This window comes from Centruroides vittatus, unplaced genomic scaffold (genome assembly GCF_030686945.1).
Source record: "Centruroides vittatus isolate TY-2023 unplaced genomic scaffold, ASM3068694v2 contig_799, whole genome shotgun sequence".
Lineage (NCBI taxonomy): Eukaryota > Metazoa > Arthropoda > Arachnida > Scorpiones > Buthidae > Centruroides > Centruroides vittatus.
In genome coordinates, this window is record NW_027122516.1 from 1,844,678 (window position 1) to 1,865,576 (window position 20,899).

Genomic DNA, 20,899 nt, shown 5'->3' on the forward strand with positions numbered 1-20,899 from the left:
CTTGTTAACCATGTTTAGTGGGTTCTTTGTGACATATTGGTTATTTTCTATATGCTCTGACAGATATCTATGTAGGTTCTTTTCCAGTTTATACGTTGGTCCTTTACACTTTTCAACCACTGGTCTGATCTGTTTATTAGCCTTATGTGTTTTTGCAAATCCGAAGAATCTAGGCATACTTGGGCCTGTTACACTGGTTCCTTTGAGAAATGGAAAGATTGTGGTGATGGGTGATTTCTCTAATTTTTTGACCTTCCTGTCTAATCTACCAACTATAGCGTGATCCACTCTTTCACATCCCGTTTTTTCTATATATTCTTCTAGAGTCTTGGTGTAATGTTGCTTATCCATTACTATTAAATGCTTGCTTTTATCAGCTCGTGTTAATATTAACTTGTTGTCGGCCAACCACTGTTTGCGCTTAATTTGTTTAATTTAATTTAATTTTATATTTAGTTGATCCATGCATTTATTTAATTAATTTTAGTTATTGTTTATATTTTTGTATTTAAATGGATTGTTCGAACAGTTTTAGACATTTGAACTTTTGTTTCGTGTAAACGTTTGAACCTAGAACCTGCGCAAGTAAACATTTCGAGAGTTTAAATTACCTGATGATGACCTGTTGAGCAGGTAGAAAACATTTGTAATATAATAAATACTAATTCTCGGAAGCATAAGGTGTTTGAGTCAAAATATTCAAAACTCTGAGTGTTTATTGAAAAATATTTTGTTATAATGGCAATTATGAAAATAGCATATAAATTACAATTTCGAAGTATTGATTATAATCAAATTATGACATAGCACTAAATCAAGTTTGATGTAAACTTGATTTAGTGGAAAATATCTCAAGGAGTAAGGATTATAACTCTCCTAAATAATGTCACCTTTACAAAAGCATCAATGAATATTGCAAATGAATCTTCTCCATAAATATTAAATATAGAATCCTTCAGTATCTGTGAATAATTAAATATATATATGCATTATAAATGATTTATTACCAAATCAGTTGGTTTTCAAAGTTCCAAACTCATATGTGGACTTCATTAGTATATACAGAGTGGTAATAAAAGTCTCTCCTGGGCCAATTAATTCAAAAACTAATAAAGCCATCACTGCAGTCCTTTTGCTGATGCATTACACATCAGAGATGTGCTAAACAATGGTGCCAATTTCTGTTTCCCTGCAGTCCTCATATCAGAGAGGGCTGTTGTAATCTCAGTCCCTAATAAAAATAGGGCAACATTGTCAATTAAAAAGTTGTAGCATGTGAAAAAATACATCCTATTACCTTTTAGTGCATTCTGAAATATCAAGTGGGATCCCAAAGCAGGCTGTCAAATATGACAAGTAAATGCTTCACTGCATAACACACAAGATGTAGCCTTCTGTTACCACCTTATGTAATTCTTATCATTTAAGATATTTTGCATTAAATCAAGTTCTCATCACACTTGATTTAGTGTAAATTTCATAGATAAACAAATGGTAATGCTAAATCAAGGTTTGATTGTTTTATATTTAGCATTTTAAAATAATATTTTTCAGTTACAATGAAAGATAAATCATCATGTTAACATTTCAATTTTTATAAATGTAAAAAAAAAATCAAAAGTGTTATAATAAATATGTTTAGATTCTATTTGCTGGTAGATATACAAAATGTAATGTATTACAGTAAAACCTATCAGTCAATCAGACCACAATTCATCCAGACTTGAATACGTACACTGGCGTATACGGCACTCAACTTTATCCCAAAGATCCTCTATGGGGTTTAGGTCTGGCAATTGTAATATCTCTATTCTTTTGGATAGCAAGGCTACTGTCCAAGTTCTAACTAATAAGGATACCACTCATCCCATTACAAGAGAAATTTTGTCTTCTGCCAACCAGTCTAGTAACAAATTTTACATCAAATGGATTAAAGGGCACTGTGGCACTCCGGGCAACGAACGTGCAGACATGCTTGCTCGTACAACAACCATGCTCACGGACATCATTCCGGCATACAATCAACTCCCGGTTTCAAGACTAAAAGAACTCCTGTGGCATCAGACTGTTGCCAGATGGCAAGAAGAATGGGAGCGAACTCCGGAATCGCACATCACTCGACAATTTTTCCCAGACGTCGAAAGACGGCTCAAGTGGAAGTGGCTTCACCCTGAACACCGCAGTTCTCAACTGCTTACAGAGCACGGAAAATTTAACGTCTACCTGTATAGGTTTCGGCATAGTGACACTGACTGTTGTCCTATCTGTGGGGTGCGTGACGGGGTTAAACATTATCTGTTATCGTGCCCGATATTGGAAGATATAAGACGCGAACTCAAGATCTACATAGAAGAAGACAACCTGAGTTGGCCATGTAAGCCAGAACATCTTGTGTCGAGCAAAAAGTACTTTTTTTCTTTTTCAAAGAATGGTTAAACTTTACTTCATCAGAACAGTAATACACTAATTATTGTTTTACTGTTTTAGCTTTATTGTATCGCCAAAGACCTTTCATGATCTTCTACTAGCCTACTATGTTCTTTTGTGTTGGTTGCTGCACAAATCTGCGCTGTGCCCTCATTCTGGCCTACGTTCTACGGGCGATTCCATCTGTTTTATCTGAGCTCAGGAGCTCCTATATACTTACTGTGAGTAAGTTGCTGCATAAGATCTGTTCAGTGTTTGTCACCTGGTCCTCTGTTTATACGCGGATTCTGTTTAGGCTGTTTTACGGTCATTATAATTGTCAAAAACATTGACTCATTTACTGATATGTTTTTTAGTTAATGTATATTTTCGCGTTTTTGTTTTTTTTTGTTTTTTTTTATTTTTATTTTTATTTCATTATCATTTACATTGTCAGTTCTATTGCTCAGAATGTAACACTACTGTATTCCATGTCTTTCTACCCCAACTGTGCCTAGCGGTGTCGGGAGAAATAAAGTTTATTTTGTCTGTCTGTCTTATTTTATCTTATGACATAGTTAACCCAATTGCCAGACAGACATGTCTGGCAATTGGGTTAACTATGTCATAAGATTCACCTTTTTCTGTTGAAACCATTGCTTTACCAAATTTGCTGTGTGTTTTGGGTCGTTGTCCTGTTGGTTGGTTGGTTGGTTGGTTGGTTTGAGTTTTTTGGCACAAAAGCCATATAGGCTATGCTGCGCCATGACAGATGATGAAATTAAACAAAGCTAAATATATATATATCATAAAATATTAATATAACACGAAAACATGAACAAGTGCAAATAAACAGAACAAAACAAATATAACTATATAATAAATAAATAAATAAATAAATAAATTAGTTAAATCTCTTTATTAATATTTATAACTTTCAAAAAGTTCAGTATCTTATCAAAATTTGGCCTCTGGCCCAAAATCTCTCTCAAATTTGCATTTCCGAAATGCTGTCTGCGACTCTGGTCAAAAGCAACACAGTTGCAAAGTATGTGTTTAACACTTAAAGTACAAATGCAATACTGGCATACTGGCTGGTCATCACCCTTCAAAAGGTATTGATGAGTAAGCCGAGTATGTCCAATCTTCAGACAAGTAAGAATGACTTCAGATCTCCTATCATACTGTTTGTTGTGTGTCCAATTTTCTATTATAGGTTTGATCTCATAAAGTTTATTGTGGACTTGTTTGTTCCACACATTTTGCCATCTCTCTGCTAGTCGTTTTTTAACGACCAGCTTCAAGTCACCTCCTTCAATAAACATTGTATGCTGAGCAGGACTTGCTGACTTTGCAGCTGCGTCAGCTTCTTCATTCCCTCTTATACCTACATGGCCTGGGACCCAACAAAATTTTACAAAAATATTACGTTGTCCTGTTGGAAGATCCATTCCCTTGGAATTGAATGATGTGCATGAGGGAGCATTTGATTCTGCAATATATCCCGATAAACAATTTATCCATTAATTCTATGAATTGGACCAATTCCCTTTGCAGAGAAACATCCCCATACCATTATGCAGCCACCACCATGCTTTATTGTAGGAACTGTGTACTTTGGGTCATATCTCATGTTCACTGGTTGTCTGGCATATCGTATACCATCACAATAGAATACTCCATAACACCTTGGACCATTTTTGTTTGGTCCAAGTAATGTGTTCATGTACAAACTCTAATCTCAACTTTTTGTTTTTTGCAGAGGTGAGTGGTTTGTTTGCTGGTCATCTCCCATGTAATCCAAAACTAGTCAGATGTCTTCGTACAGTCCTTAAGCTTATATTTGGTTCACTTCACGTTTAATATGGGAAGCAGTCAAACAAGGGTTGGCTGCACTCGTACACCTGATCAAACGATCCAACTGTGGTGTTGTTTTTCGTGGTCTAACTGGCTTTTTGGCAGAAACAATGGTCCCATATATTTGAAAACACTTCACAACTTTTGCAACAACAGTATTATACAGATTAAAGATCTTACCAATTTCAGTAAAGGTCTTTTTTACCTTCAAATGCATATCTGTCATTCTTTGTTTGATATCATTTGATAATTGTATTCCTCAAGGCATTTTGTTATATTTCTTATAAAATCAGTTAATATACATCACTCTTCACCCAACTGATTATGATTGCATTCAGTTTCATACAACAGTGCAAACTAATTTACATACTTCCTTTGGTAAATCTACTTTTGTGACAGTGTAAAATATAAAATTTTACAGATTTGAGAGAAAACCTGAGTATTTTGACTCTTTTTTGTGCTCTTTTTAACTATCACAATGTTAATTATGTAGTAGGTGGTAAACAAAATAGAGGTTGCATTTTTTAAAAATATGTCAACGGTACTTTTTGCCACTACTGTATGTTACTTGGCTGAAGAGGGCTTTTGAACAAGCCGAAATGCAGTCTAGAAAATTTTGCATTGATTAAATAAAAAAATCAAGCAGGTGCATCACGAATGTGTAATTATAACAGAAAAGCCAATGAGGTTCATAGTTATTTATTGATAATACAGATCAGAAGCTTTTATTGGAGAATATTCTAACAATATCAGACATCAACCTTTTTGTTTTACAGTACCAGTTAAATGATTTGACTAGTAATTCCAAAATTTAAAAATCATCATAAGAATTTTCAATATTCAAATTTTAATGAAACAGAATTAGAATAAGGTGACTGAAAGATAGAATTGAAGAACAACTGTAAAACAAATCAAAAATGTTAGTCAAAATGTTAAACTGGTACTGGAGAACAAAAAGGTTGGCATATGATATTATCATACAATACCAAATTTATTTCTTGTTTTTTTGGCAAGATTCCATTCTGAACTGATTTTAATATTTTTTCATCTTTTTGTCTTTAAACTACACCAGATAAATGTCACACATTCATTTATTATATATATTATATATTACATTCATTTATTATAGTAAAATCACTTTTACATACCGTATATTTCCGCAGATAAGACGATAGTTGAATCATAAAAAAAGTCCCCAAAATCCAGGGTCATCTTATAGGACAGATACAAAAAAATTAGATTGAAATTTATATAAACTAAAACCATTATAAAAAAAACAGACAAACTGTAATTATTTACTAGTAAAAAGTAGGGCATGTCCACAAAATAGAATAGCCCATACAACGTTTTTGTGAATAGTCAAGGTCATTACCCGAACGCCCAAATCAGTGCGAACGTTTGCAACAATAGCAAGGCAGAAAATAAAATTTATTCATTCAAAAAATTACAAATCTATATATATAATCAAGACGAGTTGATAATAATAATAATAATCAGTGCAGAGCCAAAACGGTTAGGAGTTGAAAGTTGAAATTTGGTACACAGTTAGGGTACGTCACAAGAATGCACACTAAGAAGGGATTTTTCGAAATACCTCCTCATGGGGGAGAGGGACAGAATTAAGGCTTAACACTTCCATCAACAATGGAAGTGTCAAGTAACAATGGCAATGCCAACAACGGAAGTGTTACGTAACAATGGAATTGTTAAGAGAAAGCGACATGCAAGACACAGATGCAGTTTTTTTCGTTTTTGCAGGAAATCGAACATATTTTTAGACCCATCTAAAAATTCTGTAATTAGTCTGGAAACAGGGAGGACCCAATTCTTGCATTCTGTGAAAATGAATAAGGTTGATTGTAACGTAATAATCTTCATTTTCACTAAAATGGTTAGGAGTTGAAAGTTGAAATTTGGTACACAGTTTGGGTACCAATTTTAAGTACCAAAGTGTTAAGTAACAATGATAGTGTTAAGTAACAATGGAAGTGTTAAGTAACAATTGAGAACAAGAGAAAGCAACGTGCAAGATTTACGGGCTCTGGAAAAAAAGAAAAAAGAAAAAAGAGTACTATGTTAGAACATATTCGATTTTCAAATTTAAACAGATTAGTTCGGTTTTTCTCAACCTTTCTTCTTTAGAACATTCGATGAAAATTGAACGATATAATCAGAATACATTGTGAAAATCGAACAATATTAGAACATTCAATTTTCAAATTTGACCTTTCCTTAAAAATACTTAGTTTGTTGATGAAATTACTCTTTTTCTTTTGTGACTATAACTTAATAATCTTAATTATTGTTATTGTTACTTTTGCCCAAGCAATGCTGGGCCTACCTGCTAGTAGGACATAATTCTGTATACGCTATACAGTATTATTATCCAGATGATGATCATCGATCTAAACTAAATTCATAGGCCATTGATAGTTTGGGGATCGTCTTATAGGACAGATATATGCTAAAACTATAAAACTTTGCCGAAAATTTATACCTTGTCTTATCTGCAGAAATATATGGTATATAAAATAGTTTGATCACTAGGCTTAATCAAAATCAATCCAAAGTGATTCTAACTATAAAAGAAAATATTCAAATACTAAGATTGAAAACTATTTGACTGCAAAAGTTCTCATTGTTCCCAGAAACTTGTTATAAGTATTTGAATGTTTCTCAGATATACTATCCTTATAAGCCCACACAATAGCAAACAAGCCAATGTAAGTACTAAAAAATAGTATCTTGTTCTATAATGAAAATTTTCATCACAATACAGTAATACAGAGACCAAGTTATTCTGTGATTTGACTTCTGATGTGAGAATTTGAGGTTAATTAAATTGATAGGCGATTAATTGGGAAAGTGAAAAAATCCTAGTTTTTCCCCACCACCTCATATTTCTGTCACACACAGATATGGGAAATAAACAGCCGATCGAATAACCTTAGGAATCAACAATCGTGATGTTTGGACTTATTGGAAAAACTTTGTTCAAACATCCAGTTATTAATGAGGGAAGCTGTCAAAAATGATTACCAAATATGGGAATAAGAATCATAGAATCAGCCAGGTCTTCAATGTGCCATCGGCTCACCTCCACCGGACCCCAGACACAGCTTGAACTTAGACCACATTTAATCAAAAGCACCTGATGCTATTCCCACACGCTACGGGTATAAAAAGGGTTTGACCCAACCATCGGGGAAGACACATCTTGAAGAGCGGCCACACCTGGAAGAGCCAAACCAAACTTTTGTCCCACCAAAACTCCTGTCCACCCAACTCTTGTCTTCTTTACAAAATCCTATGATGGCCAACACTACCTTGACTAGATCCACAATTGGTTTGCGTCTGTCAAATAAATAGGATCACAAGACATTGTCACTCTCTCCAAGATATTTTACTTAGAATTGTAAACTCTCTCTATCAGTCAATTAGCCTATAAGGCTTTAATGTTTATGTAGATACGTGTATAAGGATTTAATGTTTAGCCAATACAGTCGTACGGACTGAATAGAAATAGTCTCGGACCTTGTTACCTACGAAAAGTAGACTAATCTGTAGTGTATTAGCTTACTGTATCATAGTCTTTTGTGTTAAGTTCATTAAAATGTTTTAATTGCTAAACAAGTCTGGAGTGAACTTCCTTCAGAGAACAGCACATCTTGGCTTATCCACCCCCTTTGTCACTCAGATCCTGCCATCCAGTGGCATTTGACGGCCTTTACCAGACCATCGCTAATCCAAGGGGATTTAAACCGGTATCCACTGACCCCCCAGCTTCTCACAGATATACTATCCTTATAAGCCCACATGATTGCAAACAAGCCAATGCAAGTACTAAAATATAGCATCTTGCTCTATAATGAAAATTTTCATCACAATACTGTAATGTAGAGACCAAGTTATTCTGTGATATGACTTCTCAAGAAATTTTAACACTCTAATTATTGACATATTAATCAACTTGTTTTTGAATACTCAGTAACAGTTAGTTACTAACTACTCTGTACAAGGAAAATGTTGCCTTATTCTCACTGTTTTCATAAATTTCATTTGTTGTTTGTTCTTGAGAACGTCATTTTTAAAAACTTATCCAATTCTTAAAAGTTCTTGATTCCTAGAAGTATTTGATTCTGCACAGGATAATTCCAACAAAGACTAATATTAAAAAAGAGCATTGGTCTGTATATACTGGTACCTGTTGTTGCCCTAGTCTGTATGTCTGAGAATGATTTCAAACTTTGTCAGAGAAATGAACATCACATGATGACCTTCATTTTTCTGACAAGGTTCCAAATTTTTCTCAGAATATAGTTTGTTTCATGTGTTTTGTGATGTCCTGCATTACTACATCTAGTGATTTCCCACTTTTCTAGTGATCTGAACTAACAAAAAGTAAGAAAACATTTCAAAATATTTCCTTGTACAATTAATTTTTTGCTTTATTTACCCAGTAAGTTAAAAACACACTATATACTGGATAATTATGAATCTCACTTACACAACCAAAAATTCAGCTCATGAAACACAGAATGATGAAGAAAAATGAATGTTTTCAAGTTAAAAATGTATTCAGAAACAGATATCAGAATAGAACACGCAATGGAAGGTGTTATTGGATATTTAATATTAACATCATTATGGATATTAATATTTTTTACATCAAGATATTTATATCCCAATACAACCACATGACCACTGACTACCAATCAGACATTGTTCACTTTATATTTTAAATGATTACATTCTGTCACGTTCTATTCCAGTATCCATTTCTGAATATGTTTTTTAACTTGATGATGATTGCTAAAGGCAATTGAAAATGTTTGTTTTTTTCCATCATACTGTATGTTCATAAGCTGGATTTTTGGTTGTGTAAGTGAGATTTATTTACCCAGTAACAAATGGTAATTGTTGACAAACAAGATATACTATATATTAGATATACAGTTCAATAGATTTATATATATAGCATTATGTTATGCATAACTTATAGTTACAATTTTTTACTGCAGTAGACTTTTGTCATTAGTGTTAGCAGACCATGAAGACCACACAGAAAAGCATTTTAGCATGATTTTTGTATTTCATTTCTACAAATTACTAAGTGTAGAAAGATTTGAAAGGGCATTACTATGGTCTATGGTTTTCCATATGATATAATGGCATTCCCACTGAAACTCCATACCATTTTAAATCTGCTGTATCATTCAGATCAAATAACCTACAGGAAACTGAACATATATTTTATTGTTAATTTTTTTGATATCTTACCATCAAAATAAATTAATGAAACTTTGAAGACATATAGATCAAACATCGTATTCTCGGACAGTATATTTTTCAGTTTGTAACAAGCTCTGTCAGGAGGCGCAAAAATTCGAACAATTCTTGTTATAGTTGTTTCACATAGTAAATGTGCATATAAATCTGTAAAAAAATAATGGATATAGCCCTTTTTAGAATTTAGTTGAGAATATTATAGGCCATAGAAATGTCCTTTTTCCTGTGAACAATGAGTTAGTAAGCTTTTCTATTTATCAACAAATCCAGAGATATATTTACCAAATTTTATGACTAGATGACTCTACAAATAATGCACAAACACAAAGACTGGCTAATAATTTTGTAACAATTTTCCAATGGATTCTGCAATTTCAAAAAGTCAATTTCAAAATGCCTGACAATGCTGATGATAATCATTATACCAGGGAATTTTACATATGTGTCTGCAAGTAAAATATTAATTTTCTGCTTAATTCAGGTTAAGTTACATTTTTCTTAAACAAAATCTCTCCTGCTTCAATATTGACAGGTTTTCAGCTTATAATAAAATGTAACTTATAGCTTAAAATTTCATTTATAGTAAAATTTTAAAATAGGTTTTACTGTTTACTTGATAAAACTTTTAATTAACATTTTATCTTTAATACCTCTTTCGATATACTAGCGATTGCAATACTTCCATCAGGATTGTATTTAACAGGAGCACCACCTTCGTGAATCAATGTTCCGTATCCCGTAGGTGTAAAAAATGCAGGAACGCCAGCTCCTCCAGCACGTATTCTTTCAGCTAATGTCCCCTGAACAAAAATATATTAATAATAAAAATACATAATCTATTTAGAAATGATGATAACTATTCACTACTTAAAAACTGGATTTAATTATAAATAATGAAATGATACCAGTAATATCTAGAAATTTACTAAATAATAATAAAAATGTTTTTGGCTGCTATTTTAACCCGATGACAATGATTTAAAAATCATTGAAAACATTTATTTTTATTATTTAGTAAATTGCTGGATATTACTGGTATCATTTCATTATCTATTTAGAAATATTAAAATAAACTACAAGTTCATAATAATGAATGAAATAAATATATACAATAAGATAAAAGATAAAAATTCAGAATTATAGCTGAAGAATTTAAACATATCATATCATATATATATATTTCATTCAAATGATGATAAAAATATACAGACTACAAAAAAAAAACAGAATGGAAAATACTGAAAATAGGGATAATATAAATACAGTATATATTTCTGTAGAGTATTTTTATTCCCTTTCCTGAAAGCATCAACAAATGCATGTAATATCAATTTTTAATATTAATCAAAGATTTAAAAGAGTAGTTTGTCTTCTCTTAAATAATGATTGCACAATATTTAGAAAAAAACAAATAATATCAAATAAACAGTCCCAGGTGTTGAAAGCATCATTTATTTATGCAGAAATGCTTTTAAATACATAGTTTATCCTCATTATAAAATACCATAGCGTATGAAGGAAAGTGCATATAAACTATAATATCCAACAAGACAAGTTTGAGAGTCAATTGCTTAACTATTATTCTTGTACCACGGATATATCATATAAAAATAGCTGTCTTTTATTGGTATTTGCCAATAGTATTTGCTGTAGCTTTAGCATGTAATAATAATGTCAGATATAGTAATAAAGATACAGGAGTTGAACTGAACTGTACTGAAACAAACTAAAATACAGTAGTCAAAAGAATCAACAGTAAAAATTAATTGCTGGGCCTCAAATAGCTGCCTTGAATAAGCACTGGAAATTTTGACCTGTGTAAACAAATAAGCACCCAGACACTAATTTGAGAAAATACCATAAATTAAAAAAAGAATGCTTTAAATTATAATGTTATGAAAATGTGGTCAAAAAATTTATATTCTGTTTATGCTAATCATTTTAATATTTTCTTTATTCATAATTTTCTGAAAGTAACCTTTGGATTTGTGTTTAAAAGTCAATTTGAAAGCAAGTACTGGTTTTGCAATGATATGGATTATCTTCTAATTTTAAATTGCAATTATAAACTCATCCAGCAACAACTTTTCCTCTATCCAAACTTAGCAAAAAAGCTAAGGGACTTCATCAGGGTACAACAAAGTCTACCCAGCAGAGATCTGCATACTCACAAATGTATGCAGAGGAGTCTCCTGAGTGGATCTGCAATAGTGACAAGAGAATGAGGAGCAAAGTTACAGTCAGCACAGATTTTTATAAAAGTGATCAAAACCAGTCACAATGCTGATCAACAAGCAAACATGATTCCTATCAAAAGACAGTAAATCTTTATTTCATCATCTTTATTTTACTTTGTGATTTGATATTGTGATCACTAAATTTATTGACTGCAATTGTGATGTTGTGATCATTTGTTGATTTGGAAGATGTTTCTGGAAGTGTCTTAAAATAGTTCAATAAGAGAAACAATGAAAGTAGTGAATATAAAGGAGGTCTGTACCAACAAAGAAGAGATGCCCTTGCCTTTATCCACAGAGAACTTTACGATATATTGGAAAAAATAATCTCTTGCTATGCAACTACTAGCTGTCCTGATGTTCTTATGCCAATATATCAAGCACAGAAATTTGTAGCTGATGAGACTTTTAAAAAACAAAATTCTAGTAATCCAGGATTGATGAGTGTTTGAGAAAATTGAATTTGTTGCATTGTTTTTCTTCTCTGAGTTTTTGTTTAGAATACTTTATATTCAATTGTTTTTTTATTTCTTTTTGTATTTCATATTAAATTTCATATAATACAACAGGGGTGGCCAAGCTCCTTGATAGTCCAAGCCATTTTTCAAAATTTGAAATTTTTTGCGAGCCGCAATTAAATATGTATTTAAAAGGCATGCAAAAAAGGTATTAAAAAATTTTTTTACAAAAATTATATTTATTGTAAACATATAAATAAAAGTACAAAATATGTGTATTGAATTTAAATACTAAAAATTAAACACATTTATTTTACTTCTCTTGATAATTCTTTAAAATTTGGTGAATAATTGGTGACAGCACTTCTCAATAATTCTTTGAGATGCTGGTTAGTTAATACTGATCGGTGTTTGGATTTCACGAATTTTAAAGTGGAATAAAATGATTCACATAAGTACGTTGTTCCGAATATTGAAATAATTCGACAAGCAGCCTTTTTTAATTCAGGATACTTCGATTCTGGTACAAATTTCCAAAATTCAGTAATCGACGTCGACTTATATTTTAATTGTAGAACTTGATCTTCTTGCATCTCTATTAATTCTAATTCTCCAGATGCTTTTTGGGTCATGATTATATTGGAAATGGAAAACTCACCTTGAATTATGTTAATTTCAAATGGATTCAGAAAAAAATCAAGAGACGATTTAAAATATTTCAAGTCTTGAAATCTATTTTGGAATTCCGTCAATATTTCTTCTAGCTTTTTTATATACTCGCTGAGTTTTTCTTGTTTAATATTGGAACAATTTTTTTTAATTCGAGGAAAATGACAAAAAGTTTTATTTTTAATGTCTTTTTGAAAAAGTCGTAATTTAGTTTGAAAACTAAATATACACTGTGAGAGGTCAGATATTATTTTATCTTTCCCCTGCAATTTTAAATTGAGTGTTTGCAAATGTTCCATGACATCAGTCAAAAACATTAAGTCTTGTAACCACTCGTCATCGTCTAATTCTGAATAGGTTATTCCCTTTTCTTTTAGAAATGCAGTTATCGGATCAAACAAATCTACAAAACGATTTAATACGTTGTAGCTAGACAACCATCTAACAATGCAAAAGAAATTAATGTCATTTGGAAGTTCTTCGTCCTTTAATTCTTCAAGGAAATTTTTGAATTGTCGATGATTTTTTGCATTGGTGCGAATGTAATTCACAATGTGTAACACTGTTTTCATAACATCAGGATATTTTAAATATTTTGTAACGAGATGTTCTCGGTGAATTATGCAGTGAATCGGTATGAATTGTGGAATTTGAGAATCATCTCTTAAAAGCCCAATAAGACCGATTTTTTTACCCAGCATTGCCGGAGCTCCATCAGTTGCAATGCTTACAAGTTTATTAAGAGGCACATCAAAAGTTTTCATTATGGAATCTAATTCATTTTTAATATCGACACCGCGGGTTGACTCTTGAAGTGCCACTAAATCTAATAATTCTTCTTTAACAACGAAGTCAGGTGAAACAAAACGTATGAAAACTGCCAATTGCGGAAGATCTGTGATATCTGTCGATTCGTCAAGGGCTAAGCTGAATGCAATACAGTTCTTCAAATCATTTTTTAAATTATATTCAAGAGATGTATTAATTGCAGTTATGCGTCGTTCGGTTGTGTGTCTCGAGATGGGAATTTGCGAAACAACTTTGTGCAATGCTGCATTATTTGGATCTAAAACTTTAAGTACATCTTCCAAGTTTTTTTAATAAACTCCCCCTCTCCATACGGGCGTTTTGCACGAGCAATATTCCAGGCAATAACAAAACTGGCTTCAGCCACATTATTAACTTGATTGCTACAGGTCATCAAAACTGACTGTTGTTTATTTAAATTTGATTTTAAAGAAGCAAGTTTATCTGATCTTAATTTGGAATTTAGTGGATACTGATTAGAAAACTGAGGATGATTGGTTTCATAATGTCAACGTAAATTGCTAGCTTTATAATTTTTGACCGTAGAATTACAAATAACACATAATGCTTTTCCGTTATTGTCAATAAAAAAGAAATTCTCTTCCCACTCATTATTAAAACTTCTATTTTCTTGCTCGTATTTTCTTTTTTTATTTTCGTTTTCTGTCGTCATATTTTTAAAAGAACTGGAAATAAATAAATAAATTTAGAAAATACAAGATTGATGTTATTAAAACAATAACAACACGTGTTACATACTACGAAACAAATTTAGTTAACTTACTAAAAATTCCAGATTACAAATTATATCCGTAGCAAGAGTGGTAAAAATTGTTTCCTCCAGAGCACAGTGTCAACTGTCCTTTGCAATGAAAGTTTACAAATTCAAAATCGGTCTGGAGTCAATCAATTACGGACGATCACGCCACTGTTTATGTTCGTTCGCGCAGTTTTCGATGGGTCATATTGTAAAGGTCCGCTTTTAGCAGGGCAGGTCTAAAAGCAACACGACCTTGGTAATTGGTCCCACCTGGCGTGTCTATAAACGGTCGGGAAGACAAAGGGTGTAGCGTCTCCGTTTATCGGACTCGTCTGTACACGTCAATGTGTTTGCCACATGTTTGTCGGCTAGAAAAATGTAAACAAGGAACGGACGTGACGGTAAGCTATTTCGTCGGGAAGAAAGCGGACGTTTTTGAAAGCTTCCGGGGAAAGGAAGGACCCTGATTGGTCGTAAGTTGTCGTCCAAAAACTCTTCAAATAGTAAGAGTGGTGAGAGGAACGGGGAGAAGGGCAAGAGACTGATAATACGGTAGTCTCAGGCACTTGGACAGCCCGCTGAGCGTAGAGAGAGTGTTCTCCTCTGACAACGATCTCAGGGACGGGTAAGTGCGGAGACTGGATAGGCCGTATAGTTGAGCTAATTCCACAAACCGACCGAAGTTTCCCCAGAGTATAATTGTCCCCGAAGGAAGGTCAAGCTGTTACGTGAGACACCACACTTTGTTGTACCGTGTGTGTAATGTTGTTAAACTTGTATATTCTGAAGTATTTTGTTTTGTAAATAAACTGTAAATATTCACTGGATTGAGTGTGGAGGTGTACCTTTCTACGAACCAACGCAAGAACATTCTCGAGTTGTAAGAACCAACTCGAGACGAATTATCGTAAAGATCTTCACTGGATTACAATAAAGATCTTCACTCATATCATTCTTAACTTGGACGGAAATGAAATTTGTTACAACGTTGCACTTAGTCTTTCATATTTGTTGTCAGTAATTTAACCCTTCTATGATCGCCGGCTTCTGTGAGAAGCCCTCTGGTGGTTTTTGGTGGCATTTTTTCTGAAATTTTCCAAAAATTTCAAAAAATTTAAGTTCTCCAATTTTTTCGAACTGCGAAAAATGCAATAAATAACGTTTTTATTGCGCGCCGAGTTTACTCAGAAAAAAATTGCAAAAAGTGCCGGCTTCTAACAAGCTTTCACGCGACTATGCGCAGTAGCAAAAAATCGGGAAAAAACGAAGGGAACTCGAGTACATTTATCGAGAGCCGCAAATAATCCTTCAAAGAGCCGCATGTGGCTCGCGAGCCGCAGGTTTCCCCCCCTGTAATACAACAACACTTCCAAACTTAAAATCCAGTGAGAAAAATAAAAACATTTATTGAAGAACAAATGTTTTCAACCTTTACAAAGGCCAACTTCAGCTTCTACTGGTAGAACACAAATCAAACATAAAAGGAATTTATACAAATTTGTTGTGTATGAATATTGCATGCACAGGAATACAGTAATATATTACAAAATAAAAAATAAAAACAATTACAAAAGAAAACAACACACATAAAAAGGTTAACTGCTTATAAATAACAAAAAGTCAGAATAAACCATACCCCAAAACAACTGGAGTGCTGATGTATAATGATAAGAGATGAACATAATATACCAAGTCGAAACTGTTTAAAAAACATTATTTATTTGCTAAATGTGCTCGAGTACTTCCTCCATGCATGCAACATAGGAGCCGTGTCCCTGCTGTTGATAGCTGTTCCTCTAGAGACAGCCCTATATATCTCCAGAGTCTCCAGGTATTTTAGACATGATGGTAATGTGTTTTGATGTAGAAGGTGAGCTCTATCAAAGTTAATCTCTATATCTGCATCTGATGCATAAGTGGCCAAGGCCGTACCTCCCGATTTCCTAGTAATTGAGTCATGGTGTTCCTTGATCCTAGTCATAAGGGATCTAAATGTAGTGCCAATGTATTCATAGTGCCAATCTACTCTATGGTCGTGCAATGGAATTGTGTACAATCCTGGAAGATACTTTTCATTAAGCAGATCCTTATTGTTTCTAAGTAATGAAAACACAGAGTTATCCTGTATGCAATTCAAATGTCAGAATGCTGTCCGATCTCCTTGAGGATTCCACTTAAATTCTGGTTATAGGTGACCATACAAAAGGGTTTGGTCTTCTTGGAGATTGTTTTGGGGGGCACACAGTAACAATCAAAGTCAAAGTCTTAATGAGAACCAAAGTCTTAATGAGTTTGTGTCAAGCTCTTTGGCAATTTGGTAAATGCACTGCAGCTCCCTTTGTCTGAGAATATTTGTCAGCAAAGCCAGGTTCTTAAGAAGAACCTGGCTATTGCAAATGATGATAAAACTGATGCAACTACTCAATAAGTCACAAACTCTAACAAAAAAAAAAAAAAAAAATGGAAGCTTTGGTTAGAAATAAGTACTTTTTCTTGCCATATATCTAATAATAGCCAGATCTCATCATCTCTCCAAATATTTTTTTTTATTTCTCTGTTGATAGCCTGACATGCGTTCTGCAGCCATCTTGTTTCTTCTCGTGTGCATGGGATTGTGGGAACTCTCTTATGACTGGATCTAGTTTCAAAAACTCCCTCTTGTGTCTCTCACGACTGAACCTTGTTTCAATCGTGAGAGACAAGAGATGGTGAGATTAAAATGGTCGAGAGAGGTCGCACCATGGCACAGTCACCAATCTTATCACAATCTAGATTGAAATGCTCAGTGCAAACAGGGTATAAGGCCCTGAAGGCGACTGACTTGTATGTTGAAAAATCATGCGAACATGGTGGTATGAAGAATGGATTGTATGTAGCCTTACGAAAAACATCCATAGTGAGAACGCTGTTATTCAAAGTGATGGTGAGATCCAAAAAATGCACTTGCTGGTCACTACTTTGCTCCAGGCATAGTGTTAGACTGTAAGGCCGCAACTCCACTAGCCGTAAAACCCTTCGCCGTAAAAGCTTTTAATCACGTGACCAAGATATTTTACGCCTGAGCAGGTCATAAAACCAACGTAAAAGCAAGTTGAGCAGTGTTCAACTTTCGATGCAAATATGGACATAAAACGGTGCCTTCAACCAATCAGAAGTCAGTGGAACTACGTCATCATGACATTGTGCGAAAATTGCAGGAAAAGAGCTTTTGTGTACATTCTAACATGGCTACTTTGAAAAGACCACAAATTGATTTGGAGAAATTTATCTAAAATATTCGTAAATATCCATGTTTATACGACAAGAGGCATCCTGATTACAAGAATGTATGCCTAAAACATGCGATATGGACGGCCATAGGAAAGTCCTATGATTTAGGTGAGTACATATTAAAAAAGCTAAGCCTAGCATGCTAACTATAGTATCTTAATAATATGATATTAAAGATATTATTTTTACTATATTTGTAATTATAGTAAAAAATCGTAGAATATAATCTTTGTCTTTTTAAAGATGTATCACATATACATATACAATTTTATATTGTACTGTACATACACAAGTTTTTACTTACGTTAAATGGGAGAATTTTATTATAAGAATTTGGATTTAATCACGCTGGACATTTCAGATAATTTCCTTTTTTTCTTTATATTATTACAAATTTTAATTCATTTAATTAATATCCAATATGCATTTTAGACTGCTCTATTTGATTATCAGTCCCTCTTCAGTTGTGAATTATTATTATTAACGATATTTCTATATTATCTACTTAAATAATAATATAAAGTATACGGTTCTTAAAAAATTAATTATAAAATGTTGAAATATTTTTTTTTACTTTATTACATTTTTCTTCTTGTGACAATTCTCTCTTTTTTATTGAATCTGTTTCCAAAAAGTTTTTAATTGATTTTATTTTAATATAATAATTCATTATTCAAAACAAACTCTCATTTTAAAAATTAACATTTTTTCATGAAAACATACAATCCCAACTTTAATCTATTAGAAATCCATTAATACTTTTTCTTCTTAACTATCATAACCTGGACAACTAATATGATTCAAATATTTATACATGTTTTTTGCAATACTGTGCCTGAACATTTATTCATTCTTTTTCTTTAATTTAATTAGTTCCAATTATTCATATTTCCTTTTTATTGTTTTTTTCCTTTTAATTATTTTTTCTATATGAATTCCTTTTATTATTTCACAATCATTTAAGTTTTAGTGTTGTACAACTGCTGAATTATGATGATTACCGTATTTTACGGACTATAAGACGCTACGGACTATAAGACGCACCTGAATTTTGGAGGCAATTTTTTGAAGAAAAAGTGCGTCTTATAGTCCGTAAAATACGGTATATTTAATTATGGTTATATCCCATGTGTTCATTTACAAGTTTTTAATTTTCTTTTTGTTTACCTATATACAAGCATGTCACTGGAATTATACAATTACAGTTAAATTTATGTACTAAATTATTCTGTTCTGAAATTAAATTTTATTATTTGTGTGTGTTGTCAGAAATGTATCAAGCAATAAATTAATTGAGTATGACATGGAATATTTTTGTATTGTATTTTAGTGCTTAAAATGCATGCGATTGAATGAATTGTGAAAAAGTTGTACAAAAGCTTCACTTCTATAAACTTTTTATGTTACAGATGCTACCAGTGCTGAAAGCTGCTGGAAAACACAATGGGATCGATACACGAGAGAGTGTAAAAAGGTGGAAGATAGCAAAGGTACTGGAAGTGGTAGAGATGCTGTTTATGTATCACAATGGTACCTATATAATGTTATAGATGGGTTTATGTGATGCTGTCCACAAACAAATGAAGAGTAAGAATTTTAGGTTAAAAAAGAATACATTTTATGGATGAAGCAAGAACTTTTATGTGCAATTTTGTATATATACAGAACCATCAACAATGTATCACCGGTCTTAGCAGCAGATCTACCAGAAGATATTGAGCCTCTTTATGCTGAGTCGGTAGAACTTTCATGTCCTAGTGACAGTGAAACATTTCTTTCTAGGTAAGCACTCCAATAGTTATTCACTGATTGCCTTTTTACCTACTCCTGCTTTTACCTGTTATAGCCTGCATAATCATCATCACAATTACATATGGAAGCTTCAGAGAGCAGGTACTGTACATACATTCAGTCTGTACTATTCTAAAGCTTTTCGTTTGTATGTTAATACATTTGTGATATATACTTTGTACTTTACAGCACTTCTTCACATTTAAAACGAACTATAAAATCATCTGATCCACAAATGGAAGAACTATTAGCAGTATTTAAAATGTCTGCTGAAGCAATGAAACAAGCCAATGCTGAAATACAAAAAAACAAATCTCACATAAAACCATTTTGTGAATTTGTTGAAAGTATGCTGGCAAAAATGAGCAGCAAAAATCAATGAACAGCAATGAAAAGAATTCAAGAAATTCTTTTCGAAATTGATGCAGTGAACGACGAAGAGAATCAGTGAATTAATAATTAATAAATTCAATAGATCAATGTAATTTATTTATGTAATTAATTTTGTTATATTAATAAATTTTTTTGAAAACCTATATTTATTACAATGTCTTTAAAACACAAGGGTAATAAAAATAATTCTTTATTGAACCTTAGTAATAAAAAAATGGTAGTCTATTGCCTATGGCAAGACCCAGTGGTACATAGATAGTCTGCTAATTTATTCAATTCTCTTGCTTCAGTAGAGTACATATTGCTTGCTACCTGCATGAAACTTCTCATTTGATCAGCTGTTGCTCTCCACCTCCCTGGGATAAAATTGCCATGTTCATCTTCTGAATCACAATCTCCAGCATTAATGTAACAAGCTGACTCTCTTCTAAGAAAATTGTGTAAGATGTAAGCTGCCAATACCATCTTTGTCATGTTATCTTCACTGTATGTTAAGGGTCGTTTGAAGATTCAAAAACGAGAGCTTAAAATTCCAAAAGCATTTTCCACTACTCAACGAGCACGACACAGTTTATAGTTATAGACTCATTGTGATCAGCTAATAGCTGAGTGTCTGGGATATGGTCACATCAAATTTCTTTTAAGTGGGAAAGCTACATCACCAATGAAATAAAAAAGGAAACATAATTTCAGAATTTGGCAAGTAATCATCATTGGGCAAGTTTAATCTGCAGGTTTCCATCATTTGGCAAAATTGAACTTTTCTAAATATTCCTCCATCACTCTCACTTCCATAGTGTCCATAGTCTATATAAAAAAATTTATAATTGGCATCTGCCACTGCTAACAACACATTACTAAATGTCCCTTTGTAATTAAAGTTTAAACTTCCACTATTTTTTGGACAAACCATTAACACATGTTTCCCATCAATGCTACCACAGCAGTGTGGCAATTGCCAA

At 32.7% G+C, this 20,899-nt stretch overlaps 1 protein-coding gene across 1 annotated transcript in view; it reads right to left on the reverse strand.

The window, feature by feature from the left end:
* LOC136981900 (succinyl-CoA:3-ketoacid coenzyme A transferase 1, mitochondrial-like) overlaps positions 1-20,899 on the reverse strand; it is a 156,736-nt gene that overhangs the window by 106,603 nt on the left and 29,234 nt on the right. Inside the window, exon 5 of the mRNA XM_067278283.1 lies at positions 10,203-10,352. Within this exon, the coding sequence (XP_067134384.1) occupies positions 10,203-10,352 (150 nt within the window). The remainder of the gene's footprint in view (positions 1-10,202; positions 10,353-20,899) is intronic.